This window comes from Pollachius pollachius, assembly GCF_949987615.1.
Source record: "Pollachius pollachius genome assembly, chromosome: 8".
NCBI lineage: Eukaryota > Metazoa > Chordata > Actinopteri > Gadiformes > Gadidae > Pollachius > Pollachius pollachius.
Window position 1 is genome coordinate 22,954,363 of NC_136941.1, and position 24,977 is coordinate 22,979,339.

General features: G+C 44.6%; 3 protein-coding genes across 12 annotated transcripts; 2 read left to right on the plus strand and 1 right to left on the minus strand.

Moving 5' to 3' along the window:
* Positions 1-1,938: 1,938 nt before the first annotated feature.
* On the plus strand, positions 1,939-15,686 carry LOC307079576 (casein kinase II subunit alpha). 4 transcript variants are annotated; one of them, XR_013812058.1, is made up of 14 exons: positions 1,939-2,045; positions 7,961-8,236; positions 8,633-8,744; positions 8,829-8,930; positions 10,378-10,428; positions 10,545-10,604; positions 10,718-10,801; positions 12,016-12,126; positions 12,252-12,353; positions 12,476-12,576; positions 12,919-13,067; positions 13,149-13,238; positions 14,024-14,511; positions 14,604-15,686. XR_013812058.1 is itself a non-coding variant. In XM_079742006.1 (13 exons), exons 2-13 carry the CDS (start codon positions 8,136-8,138, stop codon positions 14,137-14,139), a joined length of 1,179 nt encoding a protein of 392 aa, XP_079598132.1. In that variant the 5' UTR covers positions 1,939-2,045; positions 7,961-8,135; the 3' UTR covers positions 14,140-15,686. The 4 variants fall into 4 exon arrangements, 3 of the variants coding, with proteins under 3 accessions (XP_079598132.1, XP_079598133.1, XP_079598131.1); XM_079742006.1 differs by having other exon boundaries at positions 14,024-15,686; XM_079742007.1 differs by having other exon boundaries at positions 14,042-15,686.
* Positions 15,687-15,873: 187 nt separating this feature from the next.
* slc2a10 (solute carrier family 2 member 10) lies at positions 15,874-21,923 on the minus strand. 7 transcript variants are annotated; one of them, XM_079741800.1, is made up of 8 exons: positions 21,620-21,923; positions 20,585-20,724; positions 20,439-20,503; positions 19,558-19,640; positions 17,927-19,204; positions 17,716-17,838; positions 17,400-17,535; positions 15,874-16,281 (listed from the first exon to the last, which is right to left on the minus strand). In XM_079741800.1, exons 4-8 carry the CDS (start codon positions 19,559-19,561, stop codon positions 16,185-16,187), a joined length of 1,638 nt encoding a protein of 545 aa, XP_079597926.1. In that variant the 5' UTR covers positions 19,562-19,640; positions 20,439-20,503; positions 20,585-20,724; positions 21,620-21,923; the 3' UTR covers positions 15,874-16,184. The 7 variants fall into 7 exon arrangements, 6 of the variants coding, with proteins under 6 accessions (XP_079597926.1, XP_079597927.1, XP_079597922.1 ...); XM_079741801.1 differs by lacking the exon at positions 21,620-21,923 and having other exon boundaries at positions 20,439-20,514; positions 20,671-20,924; XM_079741796.1 differs by lacking the exon at positions 21,620-21,923 and having other exon boundaries at positions 20,585-20,924.
* On the plus strand, positions 21,434-24,652 carry tp53rk (TP53 regulating kinase). The gene is made up of 2 exons (XM_079741802.1): positions 21,434-21,668; positions 24,052-24,652. The coding sequence occupies exons 1-2, from the start codon at positions 21,446-21,448 to the stop codon at positions 24,546-24,548; spliced, it is 720 nt and encodes a 239-aa protein (XP_079597928.1). The 5' UTR covers positions 21,434-21,445; the 3' UTR covers positions 24,549-24,652.
* Positions 24,653-24,977: the final 325 nt, after the last annotated feature.

Genomic DNA, 24,977 nt, shown 5'->3' on the forward strand with positions numbered 1-24,977 from the left:
AACCCTGCCTCCTCCCTACTGTTATTCATCACCCCTACACTGTCTTCTCACCGAAACACTGCCTGCTCACCAAACCTCACTCCACCTGAGCCACTAATTACATCAACCTACCTACAGTTCCTACAGTGGTAGTATTATTCAGGAGATTTTCAGGGTACAAATGTCAGGATATGTTGTTTACACATATGGCCCATTAGGAGAATAGCCTGACAATATCAGGACTGAAAGCAGCTAGTGTTTGAGCATTTGATTACGTTATAAAATTAGTCAATATATGGGTTACAGGGTTAATTGTTTAATGCAAAGTGTAGTATACTATGCATGCTAATAAATTATTTAATAGCTTTAACTGTTTAAATGTCAGGGATCAAAGTGCATTGACATTTAAAAAATGCAACTACTATTGGTTAGTTGAAAATAATAATAAAAAACAGCTGAAAATTGTGTTTGCATTGACAGAGTGTAACAACAGCTAAGGCAGCAACCTATCTAGCTATAGTGAAATAAAGCATGGGGTTGGGGGAGAGGGAGGGAGGGGTGAGAGGACAAGATTTGCGATTGCACATTGGCTACCTGACGTGAGAGTTTGCGATGTTTTTTGTTTGATTTTTACCAGAAGAATACGTCATTGAGATGAAACATCACTTCAAGTGACATGCCCAAGACAAGCAGCAGTAGCCTACAGTCAGACATAGCCTACGCACACAACATTGGAAAAATCAACTTGCTAAAACAGTCGGCAGGGGGGAATATAAATATTGCAAGACATTTCTGCAGGCTCAAGGAAGAGAGTAATTTTAAGTCTGAGCAACAAAGTGTAAAGGCATTTCGGGAGGCTCAAGGAGGAGATCTATTACATTTTAGCAACAAAGTGCAGTCTATAGAAATAATTCACCATACTCTTTTATTGACATGTTTTCGTTAGGGCCGTTTCGTTCTGTGCTATAGGGACGCTGTCTCTTTATGAGTAATATTTAAAAATAAATAAATTGTCTATAGATATAATATCTCAGCTGGGAGAGTGTGTCGACGGCGGGGCTGTTATCTCGATCTTGCCGTTGTCTTGCAATGTCTGCGTCCGCGCGTGCGTGTCTGTCTATATATCGGGGTATATCGCGTCGCGTGCTTCAATCAGAATTTCAATCCGCACTAACAGTTAGTCCCCCGTTCCATCCCTTGTCCGTTCCATTTGGAAGCATGTTTATTTCGCCTATTTAATTTAATTTAATTAATTAATTAAGGGCGCCACCAGAGGGCGACCCCAACACATTTGCCGCCCTAGGCGATCGCCTACGTCGCCTAAATCGACAGGTTGTGGTTCTGGATTGGCCCAGCTGAGGCACAGACACAGGCATGGCCGTAAAATGACCGAATGCCTTCCCCCCTCGCCACACACACACACACACACACACACACACACACACACACACACACACACACACACACACACACACACACACACACACACACACACACACACACACACACACACACACACACACACACACACACACACACACACACACACACACAATGTTTTAAAACTTTATACAACTCTCTCACATGTAAGCAAACGAGAGTTAGTTTAGTTCAATAGTAAATGGAAGACAAATTATATATTCAAAAAATATATGAAGGCTGCATCATTTTTAGTTTGACTTAAGAGCTAGTGTGAGTTTCATTGAATTTGGGTATTTAATTCCCTTTGATAAACGACATTAACTCTGATCTATATGTTCTTCAGGTATTTAATTCAACAATTTATTTATTATTCTTAGTTTTGCATTTTTGTAGTCTGCGTCATGAGTAATTGGGCTTCACGCCTGCATTGATATCACCTCAAAATTTAAAACCAACTCCCAGAATAACGCTGATGCATGCCTCCATCGACCTGTCCCACCGCTGGCGGGCCGCAGGGGCGCTGGTCGGATATCTGGACGGAGTGACAACACCGACCGCACGGCGCTTCACCGGCGAGAGGACCGCTTGTTGTTAGCTTGTTAAAGCTCTCGACGAGATTGTCCATCATTCAATTGATCCAGGGGGTATGTGTTTTTATTCACTGATTAACCTTCTTAAACGTCACCACTGATTCCTAAGTAAATACAATATCTGAAAGGGTTAATACCTAACTCGGCTATGGAGCTAGCTGATATTAGCTTCAGTGAGCTAGCGGTTCAGCGCATTATGCTACCAGGTTATAGCATTATGCTACCTAGTTATAGCATTATGCTACCTGGTTATAGCAATATGGTACCTGGTTATAGCATTATGGTACCTGGTTATAACATTATGGTTCCGGCTTATAGCATTATGCTACCTGGTCATAGCATTATGGTACCTGCTTATAGCATCGGATCGCTAGATCTTTTGCCGCAGTTACTTGTTTTTGCGAGCGTAAGCTGAGCTAGTTAGCTTGAATTGCTACAGACCCGTCTTAGTGTGGACCGGGTCTTCAGAGGGCTGACGTTGGTGCATGAAGGGAATATTGAAGTGAGTGAGCGACAGCTCTGTCCACTCGTCAAGGACATTATACATTAGTCGGTTTCGCTCACAATATAACGTTAACGATCCTTCTCTGAACTCCTGCGGTCATCTTGACATGATGCTGTACCTATAGTCTGATGGTACCTCGCCGCTCCGTTCCTTTGGACATGAGGCTGTACTTATAGTCTGATGGTACCTAACCGTTCCGGTCCTTTGGACATGAAGCTGTACCTATACTCTGATTGTACCTCACCGTTCAGGTCCATTTGACATGAGGCTATACCTATAATCTGATGGTAACTCACCGTTAAGGTCCTTTGGACATGAGGCTGTGCCTATAGTCTGATGGTACCTCAACGTTCCGGTCCTTTGGACATGAGGCTGTACCTATAGTATCATGGTACCTCACCGTTCAGGTCAGTGGACATGAGAATGTACCTATAGTCTGATGGTACCTCACCGTTCATGTCATCTGGACATGAGGCTGTACCTATAGTCTGATGGTACCTCACCCTTCCAACTAACCTTATTAGCTGAAGCCTCGTTCTACCATTCATTGCTAATCCGACCAACTGATATTTTAATCAATCTGTTAATTTAACCATGGGAATTGATTGATCTATGGCAATCGATTGACCTGCGAGCAGGGTCAACATACAGTACGATTTACCCGTTTGTCTCGGTGACCTAACGTGAAAGAACACGCATTGATCAATCCATGCCTTGCATATTGCCACATTTTGTTATATCATTGCATATCATGATGTAATATTTTTTCTGCAAAAGGCTATTGGTGAGTATGGTACCGTTAACGTGCTAAATGCACCGTGAACATGCCCCAACACTGTTTAAGTGAGATTCCAGGGTTATGGATGTGACATTTGTGCTCAAATTGACCGCCACAATTTCTCAGACTATTGGTTCAGAATAAATGAAACCATTCACATGTGTCATTTTATGAGTGTAGACGCCCCCTATAATTCTGAAATATATTTGAGTCGAACAATGGCATGGCAAATATCATGCGTTATGGTTGTGACATGAAATGGACTGACTTTTCTGAGGACTTAAACAATGCAAACTGAATTTTTACAGCAGATGCACAAAGACTGATGTCTACAAAGGCAGTATTGGCTGCATTTACATTTTTTAAAATAACATCATGGATGGGACTAAGGCTGTCCCCGACTCAGAATTTTCTGAGTCGAATCAGATCTGCCTTTTCAGTCCAGAGATTCGACTATTTGGCGGCCGTGCGGGGCAGGTCTTTTGGAGGTTTAAAAAATGAGTTTTCTTTCTATTAACACTAGAGATAGACCAATATGTTTTTTTCAGGACCGATACCGATTATTAGTAGTCAAGGGGGCTGATAACTGATATTTGGAGCCGATATTAATTTACAGAGAAAGGGAAAAGATTGGCGTCAAAATTTTGAATAATACAAACTCCAACACCTAACTTAATTTAAATGCCTTTAAGCATATGTTTAATAAACACAACAGCTTATCAGATTTGCAACATAACACAATTTAAACAAATAAATGGCTCACTAAAATTTTCCTGAACTGAAACGTTAACCTTTTCTTATCTTTCTTTTAAGTTCAAACAAAAAAAAAGTGCAGGGTTTTCTAATGAAGTTAACTGAACATTTAAATAAATAAATAGTTCCCTAGTTAAACAGCCATTATTGCCCGACAGTTTTCTCTCAGAAAGACGGTGCTTTGCTGTCAGTTTCTGCAGTTTCTCATGTGGCTTACACACACACACACACACACACACACACACACACACACACACACACACACACACACACACACACACACACACACACACTATTCTCTAGCCATCCCCTTATCGTGCTTCCCTGCAATAAAACTAACTGAATTTCTCTCTCTCTCTCTCACACACACTTCTTACTTTTATCACTGACTATTTCCCTATCAATATCATCAGCAACCTTGTTTCAAGTGATTAAACCGTTAAAAAACACTAAATAGCCTACAGCATCTTCACTTTAATAATCAGTGTTTATCATAGGAACAGACAGCTGCTGCTAACGTATTGGGCCTCACAGTAACGTTAGTAGTCGTGAGTTGTAGAGTTTCGCTACAGTCTGCTGAGCGTCAAGAGCCAGAGAAGGAGAAAGCGGACCGCTGGGCTAACGTTACGCTAAAAGCTAATCAGCCTTCACCTTAAAGCCTAAGGGCTCGAGGGGCTCCGTGGTTACACAGTTGGATAGCGCATTACGCAGTTGTAGAAGTATAACCACCGCTTAACGTGCTTCCCTGCAACAAAACTGGACTGAATTGAGTTTATTAGGTTTTTACTCTCACTCACACACAGACTTCTACTATCACGGACTATTTCCATATCGATATTATCAACAAACCTTGTTTCGAGTGATTAACAGGCATGCCTGGACGCCGGCCTGTGAGCAGAGCTGCCGTGTGCCGCTTATGTTTTTATAACGTTAATGGGCTCACAGTAATGTTACTAGGAGTTGTGAGTTGTAGAGGACTGGGATGTTTATTACAATTTCGGGAGAGTCTGCTGCCGTAACTTACCTCGAAACCAAACCAGACATAACCTTTTCTCCTCTCCGCCGCGTGTGTGTGAGCACTGTGCATGCACAGCTTTCACTGCTGATTGGCTGTTACCCGTCGTGGCTCTGCGTGTAACCAGAGCGTGTAACCAATCAGATGGTGCTGTGGGTGGGACAATGCTGGAGACAGCGTAGTGACAGCAGACAGAGAGGCGCGGCTGCATTAGAGCAAAAATTACCCAGTTTTAAATTGATCTCTTATCGGCCGTCGGATCAAAAAAAAGGCCGACGCCGATATGCGGCAAAATGCCGCATATCGGCGCCGATAATCGGCCCGGGCGATAATCGGTCGATCCCTAATTATCACTCTGTTTTGGTTGGCTATAGGCCTTTTATGCTTGCGCGTTGCGCTCATTACGTTCTCACCTGAACAGTTTTCTGTCAATCAAACTCGTCGGAATTGTAGCCAACTTATTCCTGTCGGGTTTTATTTAGGCTCCTGCCCATAATGCGGTCCGATAATGAACACGGGGCTCATGTATAGGCTAGCGGATAATCCACTATATGAGCCCCGTGTTCACGATCTGATTGCATTTATTGAGCCCGAAAGAATACACAGCGCTGTGTCGCCACACTGACTGCGCTTCTAGAGAAAATGTAGCAATAATGTAAGGGGAGACAGCTGCTTCCCTCTGCGAGATTCTGTCTAGCAAACAAAGTTACAATGAATCAATCGCCACAGTGAGATGGACGGTGTCTACATAAAGCTTCTCTTTATTATTATCATTAGAGCTATGATGCAAATGGTGAATATTAATCCTGCGGTGGCATCTGTACGCGCAGTTTGCAATTTATTTTCAGCACCAACTGCCGCTGCAGAAGAATAATAAAAAGTCACAAATGTGTCGATTCATGCATATAGTCTGACACGTCTACACTTTAGGTTGGGTCTTTTAAAAAAATAATTTAATAAAGGAAGACGGCGGGAAACTCCGCAGTTGACTCAGAATCTCTTAGTCGACTGCGGGGTTTCCCGACTGATGATTCGAATCATCGACTTTCAGGGGACAGCCCTAGATGTGACATTCTCCCGTTATGGATGTGTAACCCCAATGGGCAATAGAATATATTCAGATGTGGGCTAGTTACCAGGTTCGTACGGAGGGAAGAATAAAAGGACACACACAATGATCAACTGGAGCCACTGATTACGTTTAGATGAATTGTATTGGCTTTTAGAAAAATAATAAAATAGATTCAAGTGCAATAAGTAATATTCAATTTTCAATAATAATCAATATCCGGTAACATTAGAACAATTCAAAACAATTTCTTTTAAACATCAATAAATGGCTGCGGAATGTCCATAAGGAAAATAAAATAAAACAAAATAAAATCCTTGCAAGTGTTCTTTGGGACAATGTACTTCAAGTCAAAATGTCAGGTCGTAAGTCAAAAAGTTAGTCAATGGTCACGTGTGCGCTTCAGAACGTGTTCACCTGATGGGAGGTGATGCTTCTCATTACAGGTCATCCGATCCACTCCTTGGGATAAGGAGGTGTTTTCATCACTAGCTCGCCACCCCTTCGTCAAGGGGAATTCGATCCAATCTCTAAGCGGTTTCAAGGGATTCCAAAAAACCTAGCCAAGACTCCGCCGAAAATAATAAAACTCCCGACGCTCATCAATTCGGTCTCACTTTGGTTCCGTTTCCTTCAACTTCCACTGCTTTATATAATTTTATAAACACAGTTTCTACAGTTATACTAGTTTTACGACTTCTACTAGTTTTCTGTGCTTGTCTCTCGTCTGCTCGTTTGTGGCTGCGCATCCACAACAGCTACGTGAAAAGGCGGGGCTTACTTCCCTCTACCCAATCGTAGGTCTGCATCCTTAGATACAGCCAATTAGACTCCAGTATACTCAATCACCTAATGGACAGCTTAATTAACCAACAGGTAAACGATATGTGAATGCAGGGAATGGAACAGAAAGGGGAAATCGAGAAATAAGTATATATTATATGGAAATAAAATAATGATCGTAAATGATAATAAATAATAATTATAATAAACAGGGCCCAATTGTCTACAAGGTTACAGATGTGACATGTCTGAAGTAGCTGACCATAGACTACGTGACACATCACTATCATGTTGTCGTTCTATGAAAACATCAACAGAGGGTGTCAATAGTGATTCACCCCCCACTGCCCAACATTACAGACTGAAATAGTGTCCAGTGAGCCTTTACTAGAAACTATGCAATATGCATTGATTACAATATATGTTTGATTTATTGCATCCTTCATTCTAGCTGCAGAAAAGACAACATTTCTGAAATTTATTGATCAGATAAATGATCTCAAACAAAATAGACACCCAAGTGATGCATGTCAAAGTGGTTTTGCGTTCATGTTAAAAACTTTATGTTTGCATACTGGTTGACATAAGCGTGGAAATGCTTGTGTGGCTTTCTGGTAACTGATAATTGATAAGATTTCTGGTAATTGATAAGGTTAATAAAATCAAATGACTCCACGCTTGTCCTTTCTCCATGTTTGACTTGGTATGGTTGTACAATTGTAAGGCTGATATCATGGCTGGTATTCTTATTGATTGTGATAGATCGCCAGATCATCTTATATTCTATATAGGCTTATATTTTCAACAGCAATTTTAGATGTGTATAGCTCATCCAATTTCAACTGCAGTTTGACTGGACTGTAGCCTTGGTGATTTACTGTACTTTAATCCACCAGTCATTGGGTTTAATAAAGGCCAAACCAATTCAGAGGACTTTTAAACACCAAGTCAACTTGAAAATATACCCGTCAAAATGACCATTTTTGGTCTGTTTAGGTTCAGTTGGCTTGGAATTTGAATTTCTTTATCTGCTAATCCTTTATTTTTGTGTTCCCTTCTCTGTCAGCTGTCCCAAGGTGACTACGGTCCTGCCCCCCCGCTCCACCCTCGGCATAGGCCTCCCTTTTCTACTCCTCTCAACACCCTTGAGGTTCAGAGCCCCTCTCCCCCTCACCCTTGCCCCTACCTCCCCTCCGACCTCAAGACACTGAGGCCGCCAGACTGTAGCCAAGCTGTCTGACATGTCTGGACCGGTTCCGAGCCGGGCCCGCGTGTACACGGAGGTCAACACACACCGGCCCAGGGAGTATTGGGACTACGAGTCCCACGTGGTGGAATGGGGGTGAGTCCTAGTGCCCCCACGCCCCTTTAACTTGCACTTACTGGGTAGTAGTAGTAGTAGCTCAGTTAGAGCAGGTTGACTGGCAACTGGAAGGCTGCTAGTTTGATACCCTTCTCCTCCTAGTGTGTCGAGGTATCCTTGAGCAAGACGCCTCACCCTGACTTCTCTTGCCGAGCCGGATGTCGCCCTGCGTGGTTGACTCCGCCGTCGGTGTGTGAATGTCTGAATGAATGGGTGAATGTTTTGGGAGATCAATGGGTGAATGCGCTTTTTTTTCGGAGTGGCCACTGGTTAGAAAAGCGCTTTATAAATGAAGTCTATTTACTATTTAGTGCCTTCTGCCAATCTTGCAGCATATGGTTGTTCTTCTACTTAATGTTGCTTTGGATGCTTCAGGAATCAGGATGACTTTCAGCTGGTGAGGAAGCTGGGCCGGGGAAAGTACAGCGAGGTCTTTGAGGCGGTCAACATCACCAACAACGAGAAGGTGGTGGTGAAGATCCTCAAGGTATGGGGACTACTCTGGCAAACCAGTGTTTCTTGGATGCAACTGGTTTCCTTCGCAGCTAAAGGCTCTTATCGTTCTCCATAGCCGGTGAAGAAAAAGAAAATCAAGCGGGAGATCAAAATCCTGGAGAACCTTCGGGGAGGCCCCAACATCATCTCTCTCATTGATATCGTGAAAGATCCTGTGGTAAGTCATGTCCGTCGTCTTGTCTGCCCAGTGTTTTGGCATGATCCTGTCCATATATCCGGACTAACTAAAGCTGCATTTCAACAATATTGATGTCTAACAATCCTGTACTAGACGTAAGTATTGAGTAACACCACTGTACCAATAGCATAGCAAGCTCTCCACCAGTACATGCTTATCGATGTCACTGTGGAAATATCTCTGTGTAAGTACAAAGCTATGTTTATTGGCTTTCATTCCCGTATCTACACAGGGTTCAATGGTAAAATGTCATGTTAGGGCGTCCTTTGGTTCGCTCAGCTTGGGTCCTTTTCATATTGCAACTGTCCCAGAATTTGACAACAAACCCACATGTGTGAAAGAAAGAACGTTCAATCGTTTGACAAAAAGGTCTGGGGCGGTAAAGCGTTAAATAAAAAAAAGGGTTAAGCGCCGGTGAAAGTAAACAATCATGGATACCCAGCGTGATATGCATTGATCTGCGGACCGGTCCAACTCAGGTGTGTTTTCCAGCATGCTTTTTACGTGCTTTTGTCAGACCGTCGGGTGAAAATGAGTCGTGGCTCAACATGGAGCAAAGAGGAGATGGAATGCCTACAAATATTCAATAGACGTCCCCTCTTTGATGAGCCACGACTCATTTTCACCCGACGGTCCGACAATGGGCTGCTAATCTCGGGAGTTGCCGCTAATCAAACAATAATTCCCATAATGCGCACAGCTGAGCGGGTGCCTGTGTCAACCATGAAGGGCGTCAGCCAGCTCGTCAGGAGCAGTCGGGGATCGAACTAGCAACCGTCTGGTTACCAGCCAACCCGCTCTACATCCTGAGCTACTGTCGCCTCACACACTTGAAAGTGTGTGAGGCAGATTTTCAAACTTTTGATGCATCCATCTTTTGGAGCAGTTACATTTCTTTCCGTGGGATTCGTTATTTCTGGAGTTGACACCCATCCTTAAAAATATTTTTGTTTGCAGTAACAACCAAAAAAAAAAAGAATGGTTGGTCGGTAGGTAGGTCTCTATATAGACCTACCTGCCTATATATAATATAAGGTAGGTGTACAATACTAATAAGTCAAACATAATTAAGTGTTTTATTGTATTTGCATTAGTTGTTTGAAGAGTAAAAAAAAAACGGTCTGTCCTAACGCAAGTTTACATCCGGCAAGTTGTCGGAGTAAAAGAGAAAAAATATATATATTTGGGTCGTTCCTAAATGGACAGGGTCCGTCGGGTTACGGCAAACAGAAATATATTAATGTTAAGAGCCGCTGGCAGTCTTTATTGTTGAACCCTTTACCCTGTATAGTAGGGATCCCTTGGCATAATGCATCAGCCCAGTAGGCCCGTTGTAAGAGGCCAGATGCTGTGCAGTAGACTGAGTATTTGGCCAGCTCTAGTGTTGAATGTAAACCCAACTGTAATTCTTTGTATTTGTGTTTAGTCCCGCACTCCAGCATTGGTTTTTGAACACGTCAACAACACAGACTTCAAGGTGAGATCCACTCTTTTAAAATTTTCCTGCTCGGATTGTAGTGTATGTTATTTTATTATATATATATTATCACTGCTTCAGGAAATGACCAAGCTTATCCATTGTCTTTTCCCCAGCAACTGTATCAGACCTTGACCGACTATGACATCCGGTTTTACATGTATGAGATCCTCAAGGTGAGGCCCTAACACCGCCATCTGTCAATGCTATTCAAAGTCTCTGAGCGGTCATACATTTTCGGTGATTGACACAGAATTCCACTTTTTATTTGTGCTTGCCTCATATATAGGCCCTGGACTACTGCCACAGCATGGGAATAATGCACCGGGACGTCAAGCCTCACAACGTGATGATCGACCACGAGCATCGCAAGGTGCGGCCCATACACAAGCTATACTAGGAGCTCACCCCTTACCTCATACATTTATACACTGGGCTACACCCTAATAGTTGTCCAGTCGATCGTCCTTCCTAGTACCTTGAGTACCTAATCACCAGGCCTATTTCAAGATTTTCTTCTGAAAAGAACGTACCCAAAGTAAATAGAGGATCTCCGCAACTGCAAGGGCTGTAATATGAAATAATGGTAACAATGACGTGATGGAAAACAATGGAAATTATGACGTTATCAACAAAGGTTAAGGAAAGAAGGCATAAAGGTCAGGAGATTTGACTTTTCAGAATTGGGCCACTGTGTTTACAATCAATGATGGTTTCTAAGGAAATGGGTTAATTGCCATCAGAACAGAGGTACAGAACAGAGGTTCTACTCCATCTGGTGGGCATATGGTGTATTTGCCAGTGTTTGGCTTGGTGTCATTTAATTATATTCGCCCAGACCTGCAATTAAGTTGTCAAGTGTCAAAATTGTACAATTGCTTCCCAAGAGATCTACCTGCAGTACTTCACTTTATTGGCATCAAATGTTGACTCAAGTTCTCATCAGATGTTGTACTATAACTATGTAACTATAGGGCCATTAAATGATAATGCACAAGATGGTATTGATCTAAAACATATCATTTATTTCAGGTGGAAATGATATCTTCCACTTATGCTGTGTTCTAGCTATAATCACTCCAAGCAATTGCTATCAACATATACTATCCCTTGCAGTTGTGGAGTTATACTCCAATTTCTTTTGGTATGTTTTTTTCAGAAAAAACTCTCCTCTAATAATGTCTCCTAATAATAAAGAGGTTAATAAAAATCTAAAATGTTATGCCCTCAATGTTGTATTTTCCCAGTGGTATTGAATATCTATATGGTTCAAGGTATTGTATCGCAGTTTCATGACAACACGGGGGGACAAAATAATATTCTAAAATAAATATAACTTTAAAAAGATGTTCATAAAGGGGTTGGGCCTAAAACTGATCATTATGATATCCACGTTTCTTTTGATGTCACCGAGATGGATGTAACCAAAAATATTAGTATATTATTGGTATATTTAAGACTTTAATCATGCGTTCTGTCCCTGAGATGTCCCTTTTGTTGCACATATTATGTGCATTAAAGACCAAGCAGGATACTTAAAATGCTAGTTAAGGAAGAGGTGTCCTTGTTCCCTTTTGGTGTGTGCAGCTGCGCCTAATAGACTGGGGTTTGGCCGAGTTCTACCATCCCGGACAGGAGTACAACGTCAGAGTGGCCTCCCGCTACTTCAAAGGACCCGAGCTTCTGGTGGACTATCAGGTACCAGCACACCAAGCGGCCAATCAAATTACACCTTGAGTCTTCCAATCACAGCCGTAGAACATGCAAACAATCTGGAAGTGTCGCGAATCCAGCCTCTTACGCAACTTCCTGGTGTTGTTCAGATGTACGACTACAGTCTGGACATGTGGAGCTTGGGCTGCATGCTGGCCAGCATGATCTTCAGGAAGGAGCCCTTCTTTCATGGTCACGACAACTATGATCAGGTAGGCTGTGGGTCATTATCCAATGAAACCTTTTGTTTAATACCAAATAATGAAAGATGCACGTGTTTTGAGTTGGTCATTTTTTTAATCCGTATATATTGTGTGCATGTTATTTCCGTCAGTTGGTGAGAATAGCCAAAGTACTGGGAACGGAAGACCTGTACGACTACATAGACAAGTATAACATTGAGCTGGAGCCGCGCTTCAACGACATCCTTGGCAGGTAGGGAGCTAATTTGATGGTAACAACTGTCCACTGTTAACCTGCTGATGGTGAGGGGAGAGGTGGTTTCTTTCCACGCCTTTGGCATGTTTACAAGTTGAAGACTGTGTGTGTGTGTGTGTGTGTGTGTGTGTGTGTGTGTGTGTGTCACGTTGCATGCATATATATAAAGATTTGGTCCCATATGGTCATGTGCACTGATTCTAGAAACAGTCCGATGTGGTCATGGTGTTTAAAGGCCATCCAGTCCCCCAGACATTCCCGTAGATGAGATGTGATCCTGATGGTGTCCGATGAGATGTGATCCTGATGGTGTTTTAAAGTCATGTCCCCTCCCCTCAGACACTCCCGTAAGCGGTGGGAGCGCTTCGTCCACAGTGAGAACCAACACCTGGTGAGCCCCGAGGCGCTGGACTTCCTGGACAAGCTGCTGCGCTACGACCACCAGGCCAGGCTGACCGCCCGCGAGGCCATGGACCACCCCTACTTCTGTATGTCCGCCGCGAGGGCCTGAGCACGTAACGGTGCCGCAGCCTCACGGCCTGTATTGACTGGGTCTGTTTCCCTTTCAGTCCCGATCGTAAAGGACCAAGCTCGCATGGCGGGCTCTGCTAACTTGCCCGGTGGGATCCCAGCCGTCAGCACGGCCAACATGATGACTGGTGAGGCACACGCTGCACAGACACGTCAGGGGTCGCTCAGAAAACGTACTCTGGGGGGACACGGGTACCAGGCACATGCGGTCAGTCAACTGGTCATTTTGGTCATGCTCCCTATGGGGGTTCAGTGTGTGTTTGCGCCACCCTCACACTGCTATCTCTGGTTCATAGTGTGTGTTTGCGCCACCCTCACCCAGGTATCTGGTTCATAGTGTGTTTGCTCCACCCTCACCCAGGTATCTGGTTCATAGTGTGTGTTTGCGCCACCCTCACCCAGGTATCTGGTTCATAGTGTGTTTGCTCCACCCTCACCCAGGTATCTGGTTCATAGTGTGTGTTTGCTCCACCCTCACCCAGGTATCTGGTTCATAGTGTGTGTTTGCGCCACCCTCACCCAGGTATCTGGTTCATAGTGTGTTTGCGCCACCCTCACCCAGGTATCTGGTTCATAGTGTGTTTGCTCCACCCTCACCCTGGTATCTGGTTCATAGTGTGTTTGCTCCACCCTCACCCAGGTATCTGGTTCATAGTGTGTTTGCTCCACCCTCACCCAGGTATCTGGTTCATAGTGTGTTTGCTCCACCCTCACCCAGGTATCTGGTTCATAGTGTGTTTGCTCCACCCTCACCCAGGTATCTGGTTCATAGTGTGTTTGCTCCACCCTCACCCAGGTATCTGGTTCATAGTGTGTTTGCTCCACCCTCACCCAGGTATCTGGTTCATAGTGTGTTTGCTCCACCCTCACCCAGGTATCTGGTTCATAGTGTGTTTGCTCCACCCTCACCCAGGTATCTCTGCCCTACCAGCCTCCACTGCCCTGGGCCCTCTCTCTGGCTCGCCCGTCTTGTCCGCTGCCAACAACTCCCTGAGCGCCGCCGTGCCCGCCGCCGGCGCCCCCCAGTGAGGAGGCCCCCGGCGCCCCCCAGTGAGGAGGCCCCCGGCGCCCCCCAGGGAGGAGGCCGCCGGCGCCCTCCAGTGAGGAGGCCGCCGCCGCCCCCCAGTGAGGAGGCCCCCGGCGCCCCCCAGTGAGGAGGCCGCCGGCGCCCCCCAGTGAGGAGTCCCCCGGCGCCCCCCAGTGAGGAGTCCCCCGGCGCCCCCCAGTGAGGAGGCCCCCTTCGCCCCACGCCACTCTGATGAATCATTGGGTCCGCCCCCTTGCCAGGGGTCCTGGGATGCCTCGCTGCTCTGGGTGGCGGTGGTGTCTGTTGTGATGTTTCCTTCGTCCCTCTCTTCCACCATGGTGGATCAACGTTTTGATCTGATGAATGTTTGTAATGTAAGTAACACCAACGTTCGGCCTGCCTTCCACCAATGTTCCACACGTGTGTGCGTGTCTAAAGGATAGCGTCTGTGTTTTCTTTTTGTCAGGTGTTCCAACATTAGATGAAATATAAACGAATGAAGATGGGATTCAAGCAAAAAAAAAAAGTTATGCAGTTAACCTTCAGTATTGAGCTATTCCCCCCCCCCCAACACACACTCTTTATTTTCAGGATTATTAATGACTATTTAGTCCCTAAAGAAGCATAGCAGAGAGCCTAGAGAGGTTAGCCCCACGGACCAAAACGTATCATCCTGATACAGTTTACTGATAAACCAAGCTTGAGGCGTCTGCTCCAGTGAGGGCCTAGCGGAGGGCTCCAGGAGACCGTCCCCGGAGTTACTCCAGTGTCTGGTGCTGCTCTCGTGCTCCCCTTACACGGGGTCACTAGATGTTGCCCTGGGTAACACATTGCCTCGGCTGATAAAACTGTTACGTCTTGCCTTTCTACTAAATAGGATGTAACCAGTTTTTTGATATAACCTTTTATTTTTTTACCCAGCACACCTGTACTGACGTAGGTTAAGTTCCCATTTGTTTTCCATTCAGGGAGCCGGTCGGTCGTGTCCACGTATTTGTTAAGCCCCGTTAATCTTGTTTTTATGTTTCATATTCCTCGCTGTTCCTTTGTCCTCAAGCTGTTCTCGGGTTGCTTTCCTCCAAATTCACCACGTAACCAAAAGTTTACTTCACCTCATACGGAAAAGAAGACTAACCAAAACCTAAGGTTTGTTTTTGCGAGCAAGAGTTGCAAATGAAGGCTGACTGACACTGGTAGAGTTTCCTTTAGAGGGAGTCCCTCATTCTGTTCATCTGGCTAGGTTTTTTTTTTGTTTTCTTTTATTAGATATGTTTGTATATCCAACAAACATCAACTAGCTTTCACTGAAAAGAATCATTTACCAGGAACACACATTTAGTGCCAGATTCAGAGTGAGAGTTGTAGGCAATGTTGTACATATGAACCTTTTTTCCTTTCAGAAAACTCAAAATGCTACCAGTTCTATGTATACATTGGCTTATTAACTGAGCTGTACAAGTCCTGACATCACTGTATATATTTTTATGTCCTTATTTAGATTACTAGTATTTGAAAACATTTGTGTAAATAAACACGTTTTATTTATCAGGTATACGACTGGCTGCTTTATTACGTCCATCAAATGACACAGGAGAAGTGCAGGAGAAAAAATATAAAAACAAATTGATTTAACAGAGACCTCAGTTACCCTACTAAAGAAATAAGGTTTTGGAACTCAAGCATGCGTTGAAGTAGATCCACAAAGAGACTCAGAGGGTTTGTTTGTAACATTGTTTTATTTTATGATGATGTTAAGGCATCCTCCCATATGTAAATATGACTACAGATCCACCTAATACTTGGTTTGTAGCTGTAATATTTAGACATAAATAACATCCAGTGTGATAACAGTCAATTATATGCCAAATCCTTCTCTTTCGGCCTTGATAATAAAGCTTTGAGGTACATAAGATCTTGATTGTTCAGGGTTGTGATGAAAATGCAGCCTTCAACGATTGTCCTTCGACATGCTTTTACCCCATCGTAGCTTAGTCTGAACATTCAATAGAAGAGTCTCCCATTGAAATAAGTCATTTCCCTGTGGAGGTCAGTTTGTGTCGCTGTGTTGACACTCTACTCTCTGGTACTTCACAGTGGCAGTTCTCCTTCTCAGACTGCTGCAGCATTCCTTATCACTGTGTACCCTGCAAAACAAAACATATTTATAGTTCAGACACTTTTATTGCACTTGGTTAGGCACACACGTGGTTAGGCAGACTCCTGTGTAGAGTTGTGGGTTGGCAATGCTCTGAGTGGTCTAAACACTAAACTACAAATTAAAGAGTTAAATAAATGTCCTGTCTTCTGGGATATTGCACATTGAAATTAAATGATATTAGGGTATGACTGAACAAAGCAGGGAGCATTTATTTATCTTTGTGGTTTCCTTTTGAAATGTAAAGGAGTTGGCCAGTTTGTTGAGACCAGTGTTATTGTTGACCTTGTCTATGCATAAATGTAAAATCGTTTTTTTGTTTAACTCACCCCCTCTCGTGTTGTAGTTGCACTCCGAAATTAAGCCGGTGGGGATTAATTGAAATGTATTATATTCCAAACAAGTATTTAGCAGCTCCCATAGCTATACCTTTGTTTGGTCCAGCCCAGGTAAGCTCATATGAACTGCCCTAGCTAGGTAGCTTTCTCCAATTGGGCCCACAAGCCAACCAGACCACAAGTTTACTAGCCCCTGTGCTCACAGGCTTGGAGACTGAGAAACATTGTTACAATTCTGAGCAGCAATGGTGGCTGCTTCTCGGCCACTGAGCGAGGCTACACTTGGGCGTGTTATCTGACTGTTAACCACTGCACATGCTCACAGACCTGGAGAATGAGAGGCGAGCAGTTAAACGTCCTGGTCATTAGCGCGCTGGTGAATTTTGGTTCTAAACTATGGATATATTTTCCTTCAATCCTTGGGAGCTGATCCGGACAGAGTCCAACTTCTACAAAGCATGAAGTTATCCCCCACAATATCATTTATTTCTTAATGTACACACAGAATCGGAAGAAACTCGTGGATTTGTTAGTTTGTGGGTACTATTTGAGGAAACAACCAGTATACAAAGTATACAAACAGCAGTTTGTATGCAATGATTTGTGTTGGACAAACCAATATATAGCTTTGGTAGCTAAGGGGGTAGTAACCCTTGAATATAAAGGATGTCAAAGGGTAGCCAACTGTCCATTTTCGGAACACGCCGACCATTCAAGAATCCACCTGGGCTCTTGGCAAACAGGTCAAATCCTTAAACTGGAAACGTACCTGTTTGTGCTAAGTTCTTCATCTATCTGCTCCAGAGTCTTCCCCATGGTTTCAGGAAGCATACAGTAGAAGAAAATACCTGCGGCTACACATGTTGTACTGTACAAAAGAAACGTGCCTGAAAGTCCAATCGCATCTGTTGAGGAAATGCAGTTCAACTGATGGCCAAGAATCAATGAAAGCTTCCAACCTGACATTTACAGATGATGCTGGCTTGAAATGTACTCTACAAGGAGCAAAACTAATTTGAATTCAGCATTTGGCAAACCAAGCTGACAAATATATTTCATGTCTGTAGCAAAGCCTACGTACTTACCGATAACTTGCAAAAAAGAGCAGGTGACCAACAGGTGTGTGGCCCAATTGAAGCAGTTGGTGAATGCAAACGCCCTTCCCCTGACTCCCACAGGAAAGATCTCACTCAGGACTAGCCAGGTTACTGCAGAAAGCGGAAGAAATGTGATTATGATCTCTTACACAGTTCAAATACATTATTTCAGTGAAATGCATTTGAGAAGAACACATACTGGGTCCAAATCCAATAGAGTAGGCACCAACTGAGGCGAAGATACAGATGAGAATGATCCAGTTAACCACCGTTCCCTGGACACCAGGTGTAGACGACAACACAGAGGACGCATTGGCGGGGTAAACAGAATAATCAGATGCAATCTCTTGGATCTCTGACACATCAAACAGTCTGCGATGCTCTCCAAGAGACTTGTTCGTCGCCGTCGGATCAGCATGTGGCAAACTGGGCAGAGATGTGTGGTTGGCACCCGGGGTGTTTACCACACACGCCCCGCTAGCGCTGAGTGCCGCCTGTCCACCGAGGAGTACAACAGTGAGAAGACTTGCTGCCATGAAGGCACATCCACCGATGAGAAGAGGCCTGCGGCCCACCCGGTCGGAGAGCACCATGGAGGTTAGGGTGGCGAGCACCTTGACCAGCCCTAAGCCAACGGAGGCCAGCACTGCTGAGGCGTCGCCATGGAAGCCCAGCGAGTGGAAGATGGTGGAGGCATAGAGCAAGATGTTGGGTTGGCCGCTGAGCTGCTGAAAGATCACCAACCCCAGGCCGATGGCGGTGCGGCGCCTCATGTTGTCCCTGCACTGAAACAGGTACATCACGCTGAGCTGCTTGTCCGGTCTGGTGCCACCGACTGGCGCCTCGTCTGCTGCTGGACTTTGAACCAGACTCATGAGCTTTCTCTCTGTCTGAAAACCATCCCTGTTAACGTTACATTCATCAGCATTGGCCGGAAGAGTGCATATACAAGCAAACTGTGCCAACGTCGGTGCCAGGGCTATTCCAAACATAAACCTCCAGCCTCTTGGGGTGTCGGAGAGGAGGTAGTTTGTGGCGTAGGCTGCCAGGATGCCCACGGTGATGCCAGCTTCGTACAGAGTCACCAGCAGCCCCCTGCGGTCAGGGGAGACCATCTCAGACACAAAGATGCAGCAGGACATGGAGGAGACACACATCCCAAAGCCCACTGTGATGCGTCCCACCACCAGGCCCCCGTAGGAGTCACTGAGCACCACCAGGCTGCCTGCCGTGATCAGCGCGTTACTGAGGAGCATGGAGGTTCTGCGGCCGCAGCGGTCGATCAGGCAGCCCCCCACGATGGAGGCCATTAATCCTCCAACCAGCAAGGCACTGACCAGGGCTTCCTGCTGGACACACAGGAGTCCAAACTCAGCCTTGAGCTGGAGCAAGGCTCCTGAGATGATGCCCAGCTCATAGCCAAAGACCAGGCCGCCCAGGATGGACACCGTGCTGGTCAGCAACAAGAGGGGACAACCTGAGACAAGAGATTTCATCATGATTATCGTGTTGACATACAAGACAGTGGCACTCAATTGGTTCAATCAGCACAAAACGTACAGTCCAAAAGTACAAAGCTATCGTATATGTTTGCTAGAAGAGTTATGCAAGCTTTCAGAGCTCGGGGTGCACCTGTGACACGCAAACTTGGTTTAGAAATATGCTAAAGAGTCAGCTTATACAGCAATCAAATACTGTTGTTTCACTTCGTAAATTACCAAAGAATTAACAGCAACACAACATTTTAAATATCAAAATTACAGAGTCTGTACTGACGTTTTCAAACTCTTGTTTTGAAAATACTTCAATTGAAAAATATCGGAAACCTACCCATTGTTCATGACACCCTTCAGGAAACAAAGATTAAATCCACTGTAGTTCAACTTGTTCCTCTTCAGTTTAACAAAGGTCGTCTGTGCAAAACAAGGAACAGGACACCAAAAAATGTAAACTGTATGGAACGATGGCGTCTGTGCCCTTGTCACCCAGAGAGCCTTGTGTCCAGCTGTGCCCTGCAGACACGATCAGAGAACACAAGAACCCATTGGAAGCCCGTAGCCATGACAACTGTCCTGATTGCCATGATTTCATTAGCGGGACCACTTCAGGGGCACCACAACGCTCCCGTCCTCGGCTTAGTTTTGCAAACATCCTTGTTGGAATTAACGGGATATGGATATATTGTCATATTCTATATTATTTCATTTTACGGGAGTCATTAGGCATGTAATAATGAATAAAATATACAAGAAATAGTTTGTTAAAATTAACCTTATGTTAAAATATTTTATCACCTGATGAATCCATATGGCATTTTGAATCCAAAAGGCAATCAAAGATAAATACATAACTTATTTATCCCAAAGGAAGTTTAATTCTTTCAGAAGCAGACCAGATACAATAAGCAGGGGATAAACTATAAATAATATAATTGGGGAAAAATGCTATGCTACATAATTCAAGAAGACACGAGATTAACAATAAGATAAGATATGATACCTTGATACCAACTGTATAGGGCTAATTTATACATACATATACGTACACACACACACACACACACAGCATGTATCATTTAATGTACCAAAATGTATAGCTTAGGCTATATCTATCATATTCAGGCTACAAAATAACAATTGTTAAAATAGTGATGAATTGTTTCTTATAATTTATTATAAGTGGTAACTTTGTGTTCAGAAGGAGAAACATACCTCCACCTTGTCTTGTGGCATCAGTCGTGACGTCTTATTCTGCTTTCCCTTTGCTGTTTAATAAACTAAATCAAGACTGTAAATAATTAAACAAACATCAGAAATGTCAGTAAATGTTTGATAAAGAAGTGTTCTGAAATGTTTACCGTTTTCCATGCAGAGGTTGTAGTGGGAACATGGGCTCCATGGCGGGTAGGAACAATTCATTAGGCTCGATGCTGGTTTCATTCACCCGTTATACCGGAGGTCTCTGCACGGTCAGTGTCTGTATGTCCATATCTCCAAGCTTAAAGAACGAACATCAACTCGATCAGAACTCGTCAGCCCACCGCTGTATTCCAGACGCATCCCGCTGCGCTTATCGGGTCTGCTGCCCGGACCTTCCTTCTCCTACGTGGCAGACTACTGTCTCAAGTTTCAGAAGAAACCATATCGAAGTTTGACGACAGTAGCCTGGTAACAGATCAGAAAACCTCAGCAAACACGACCTCAAACCCAGCTGATACAACCTTTTCATTTTGAGATGGCAGCCTATGGATGCTAGAACTATTAAATGACGTAACTTATGTTAATATTATTACAACACATGCTCAACGGTTTCTGTTAATATTTCAACATATGAAGGTAGTTCTATTCGGGAAACATGTTATGCTTATTTAAGTGTAACGTTAGCCTTACATCATCATTTTAACTTGATGGATACCATAGACTATAGACAAGTGTATTTTTACTTTGCTATATATTAAATACACTCTATATAAAACTGTATATTTTTATACTTTATAAAACGTATCAATATTTGTATGATATTTTTAGGTCTACTTTTTAAAAACTTTAAGTAAGGGTGGTTGATGCTATTGTTTGAAAAGGTTAGTGTAGTTGACATTAGTGGCCGCCAGGTGACGGTATATTAAAGCACAATGTAGTTGACATTAGTCGCCGCTGGGTTGCAGTATATTAAAGCACAGAGCTGAAGGCCCAAGAAGAAGAAGAAGACCAATGTAAACATGGAGCTGGAGAAGAACATGGTTGTGTCCGAGTTCCTGAGCAAGGGAAGCGTGTTAAAACAAGGAGCGGAAGCCCGTGTTTACCGAGACGTGTTCCTGGGGAGGTCAACCATTATTAAAGAAAGGTTCCCGAAGAAGTACCGCCACCCTCTGTTGGACGAGAAGCTCACCCACCGCAGGACCGTGCAGGAGGTGCGGTCCATACAGCGATGCAGAAGAGCTGGTCTGTTCCTCTCATACAATGTTTAAGAGTTGTTATTGGGGGTCAAGCAGCTGCGAGACAACCATTTTTATTCTACGTTTTCGTATTATTATCATTACTCTGCCATGGGAGTCTGTGGCAGCCCATAGAACGCCTTGGTTAAATGTGGATTCAGGACAGTCCCAGGATCCCTCACAGCAATTTTGGGCTCGCTAGCTCAAGAGCTCTAGCGCCACCAACAGGTCAAAATTGGACATGCATTCATGTTTATAACTTTAGACCCATTCATCCAATTAATCACAAACGACATTGGAATCCTTGGGCCAAGCCGAGTTCAACGCACTATTGTCGTTTTGCGCCATGATGGATTTTCCGCCATCTTGGTTTTCATCATAAACCTTCAAAATGCATCTCCTATCACAAATTTTCAATCTACTAGATTTTTCAACTTTCAAAACTGTTTTGCCGCGACAGCCAATAAATTCGACCGCAAAGCCGCCAAACAGGAAGTAAGCTAATTCCACAGCAGCCCTTTTACATATCATAAGTAAGGAATAATTACCGAGAGGCAGGGTAATAAAAAGTTTGATATGCCCGGCTCGTTCGTCTCGGGCGGTAAGCCGAAATCAAACCTCTTAATTACAGCGCCTCTAGGGGGCGCTGTAATTAATGAAGATGTGTTATAACTCCTCCCCGTTCACGAGTATATTTCAAACTTATCTGGTGATACTCTCAGACCTCCCCATATAGCTAATAAATTATTTGTCATGGAAACATCAGAATTTGGCCGCCATGTTGAAAGTTGTCAAAATCAATAGTACATATCCACAGGCCACAAATTCTCTCCAATCTTCATGAAACTTGCCATATACGATCTTCAGACCAAGCTGAACAAAGGTGTTGAACAGCTTTTCAAATTCAATACCAATCAAACTTGACGGCAAAGCCGCCAAACAGGAAGTAAGCCCATTTCTCAGCAACTGTCAACATATCATAGCCAAACTTGGCACATAGCCTCATGACCTCATCCTGGGGCACCCAAACTATTTGGTACCCATTGACCTCAAACAGGAAGTGAGCTCATATCTCTCCAGGGCTTTCATGTATTAAAGCTGGTTCACTGTTCTGGTGATAACGAGACGTCTCGCCAGGGATGACGCTCACGCTTACGGGTGTTCCCGACAGCGACCGTTCATGTGCACTGCGTTGTGAATCTAAAAGTTCTTCACAGCAGGGGTTTTTAATCAGATAAAAAACAGTCAGAACTAAACAGTTTCAACTTTTCATGCCTTTATTTCCTTGATGCCTATCACATACTATCTTTTTGCTTTTGTTTATGAGAAGCACATACAGTATTGTCACTGACTGGAAGGCAACACTTGACCTTATCTAGAGCTGGTTTACCAGTACACAACGTTTAAAACTGAGCAAAGTCATGCCAACAGAAGTTACGTCAATCAATAGTGTAGAATGTGATATGATTGTGGATTCTTTTATATTGAATAAAACGTTCACGTTCCACCATGTTCATGCGTGTCACTAGTAAACCATATGTCACTAATTGGGCAACTCTGTTATCAAAATCTGGCCCCAGTTGCCAAACAGAAGTAGAATCATAAGAGTGTCGTTCAAGAGAACTTTCCGACGTCACAAAAGTGTTTTCCCCATCATTTCCAGCGATGTGAACGCACCATTAAACCAAACTTGGCTGATAGTCTTATGACCCTATCCTGATGATGCCCAAACAATTTGGTGACATTTGACCTCTAGGGGGGCATTAAAACCACAGCGATTGTGATCATATCTCAGGCGCTTTGTTTTTTTTATAAAGTGAAACTTGTTGAAAGTGCTGAAGGCCTTGTGTCTGACGTAGATCTATCTTGTTGCTGTGGCTACTCTGGTCTATTCTGCTTGCGGACGCGTCGTGTTACCTTGTGACGACGTGCACGATCAACGCACCAAACGATCGCAGAATACGTATGGCAGCCCTGATCCGTAGGCGTATACGTTGTTAGCAGCAAGTCTATTCCAGCCCTTAGAAAGCAACTTCAATGTGTTTTCATTGTGATAACCATTTGCCAATAGCTTTCATGTAAGTGAAATTACTGAGACAGTCATCATGTAGCCACCTAACCAATTATGTCTGTCCACCAAAATTAGTTCATGGAATCATACTCTGCTTGGCCCCCTCATTGCTGCTATCACAGCTATATTTACTGTTATTATTATTAGAGATATATTAGAGTAATACATTTACATAAAAACAATACAAATGTCACACACATAGTGCAACAATATTTCCCATATTGTTAAACTTTCTTGTAAGTTTTTGGAGAAATAATTGAATAGGAACACATTCTGACATAACATTACTAACATTTTGACCCAACTCTCATCTTCCCAGGAATCCCCACCCCTGTGGTGTACTTTGTGGACTACACCTCCCACTGCATCTTCCTGGAGGACATTGTGGATTCGGTGACAGTGCGTGACCACATCGTGTCGACTCGGCAGCGGTCCAATCCCAGTCCTACCCTGGAGCCCCTGGGGCCGCTGGCAGCCAGGGTGGGCCAGATCCTGGCCCGGATGCACGATGAGGACGTGGTCCACGGGGACCTCACCACCTCCAACATGCTGCTGAGGAGGAGTGGCGATGGGGAGGCAGAGCTTAGCCTGGTGCTCATAGACTTTGGCCTGAGTTACATCTCCGCACTGCCTGAGGACAAGGGGGTGGACCTGTACGTCCTGGAGAAGGCCTTCCTCAGCACCCACCCCAACACGGAGCCTCTGTTCCAGAAGCTGCTGGAGAGTTACGCCGCCTCTTCCAAGAAGTCCTCGGCCGTCATCAAGAAACTGGACGAGGTGCGGCTGAGAGGGAGGAAGAGGTCCATGGTGGGCTGAGGGAGAGGGCCCTGGTGGGCTGAGGGAGAGGGCCGCAGTGGGCTGAGGGAGAGGGCCCTGGTGGGCTGGGGGAGAGGGCCCTGGTGGGCTGAGGGAGAGGGCCCTGGTGGGCTGAGGGAGAGGGCCGCGGTGGGCTGGGGGAGAGGGCCGCGGTGGGCTGTGGGAGAGGGCCGCGGTGGGCTGAGGGAGAGGGCCGCGGTGGGCTGAGGGAGAGGGCCCCGGTGGGCTGAGGGAGAGGGCCCCGGTGGGCTGAGGGAGAGGGCCCCGGTGGGCTGAGGGAGAGGGCCCCGGTGGGCTGAGGGAGAGGGCCGCGGTGGGCTGTGGGAGAGGGCCCTGGTGGGCTGAGGTCTTCACCGGAGGCTGTCAATGGATAGAGAAGATCCTCAAATCCCAACAAGCAAATATGAAAACAAACACAGAGAGAGACAT

Excerpts from the sequence above, each read along its gene's own strand:
- LOC307079576 (XM_079742005.1), top strand. The coding sequence starts at position 8,136 with ATGTCTGGACCGGTTCCGAGCCGGGCCCGCGTGTACACGGAGGTCAAC. Across the intron at positions 8,745-8,828 it reads TGGTGGTGAAGATCCTCAAG|CCGGTGAAGAAAAAGAAAAT; the intron begins GTATGGGGACTA and ends CGTTCTCCATAG. Across the intron at positions 12,127-12,251 it reads AGCTTCTGGTGGACTATCAG|ATGTACGACTACAGTCTGGA; the intron begins GTACCAGCACAC and ends GGTGTTGTTCAG.
- slc2a10 (XM_079741800.1), bottom strand. Across the intron at positions 17,839-17,926 it reads CTCTATTGGATTTGGACCCA|TAACCTGGCTAGTCCTGAGT; the intron begins GTATGTGTTCTT and ends CGCTTTCTGCAG. Across the intron at positions 17,536-17,715 it reads CTCTTTTTTGCAAGTTATCG|ATGCGATTGGACTTTCAGGC; the intron begins GTAAGTACGTAG and ends TTTCCTCAACAG.
- tp53rk (XM_079741802.1), top strand. The coding sequence starts at position 21,446 with ATGGAGCTGGAGAAGAACATGGTTGTGTCCGAGTTCCTGAGCAAGGGA. Across the intron at positions 21,669-24,051 it reads ACAGCGATGCAGAAGAGCTG|GAATCCCCACCCCTGTGGTG; the intron begins GTCTGTTCCTCT and ends TCATCTTCCCAG.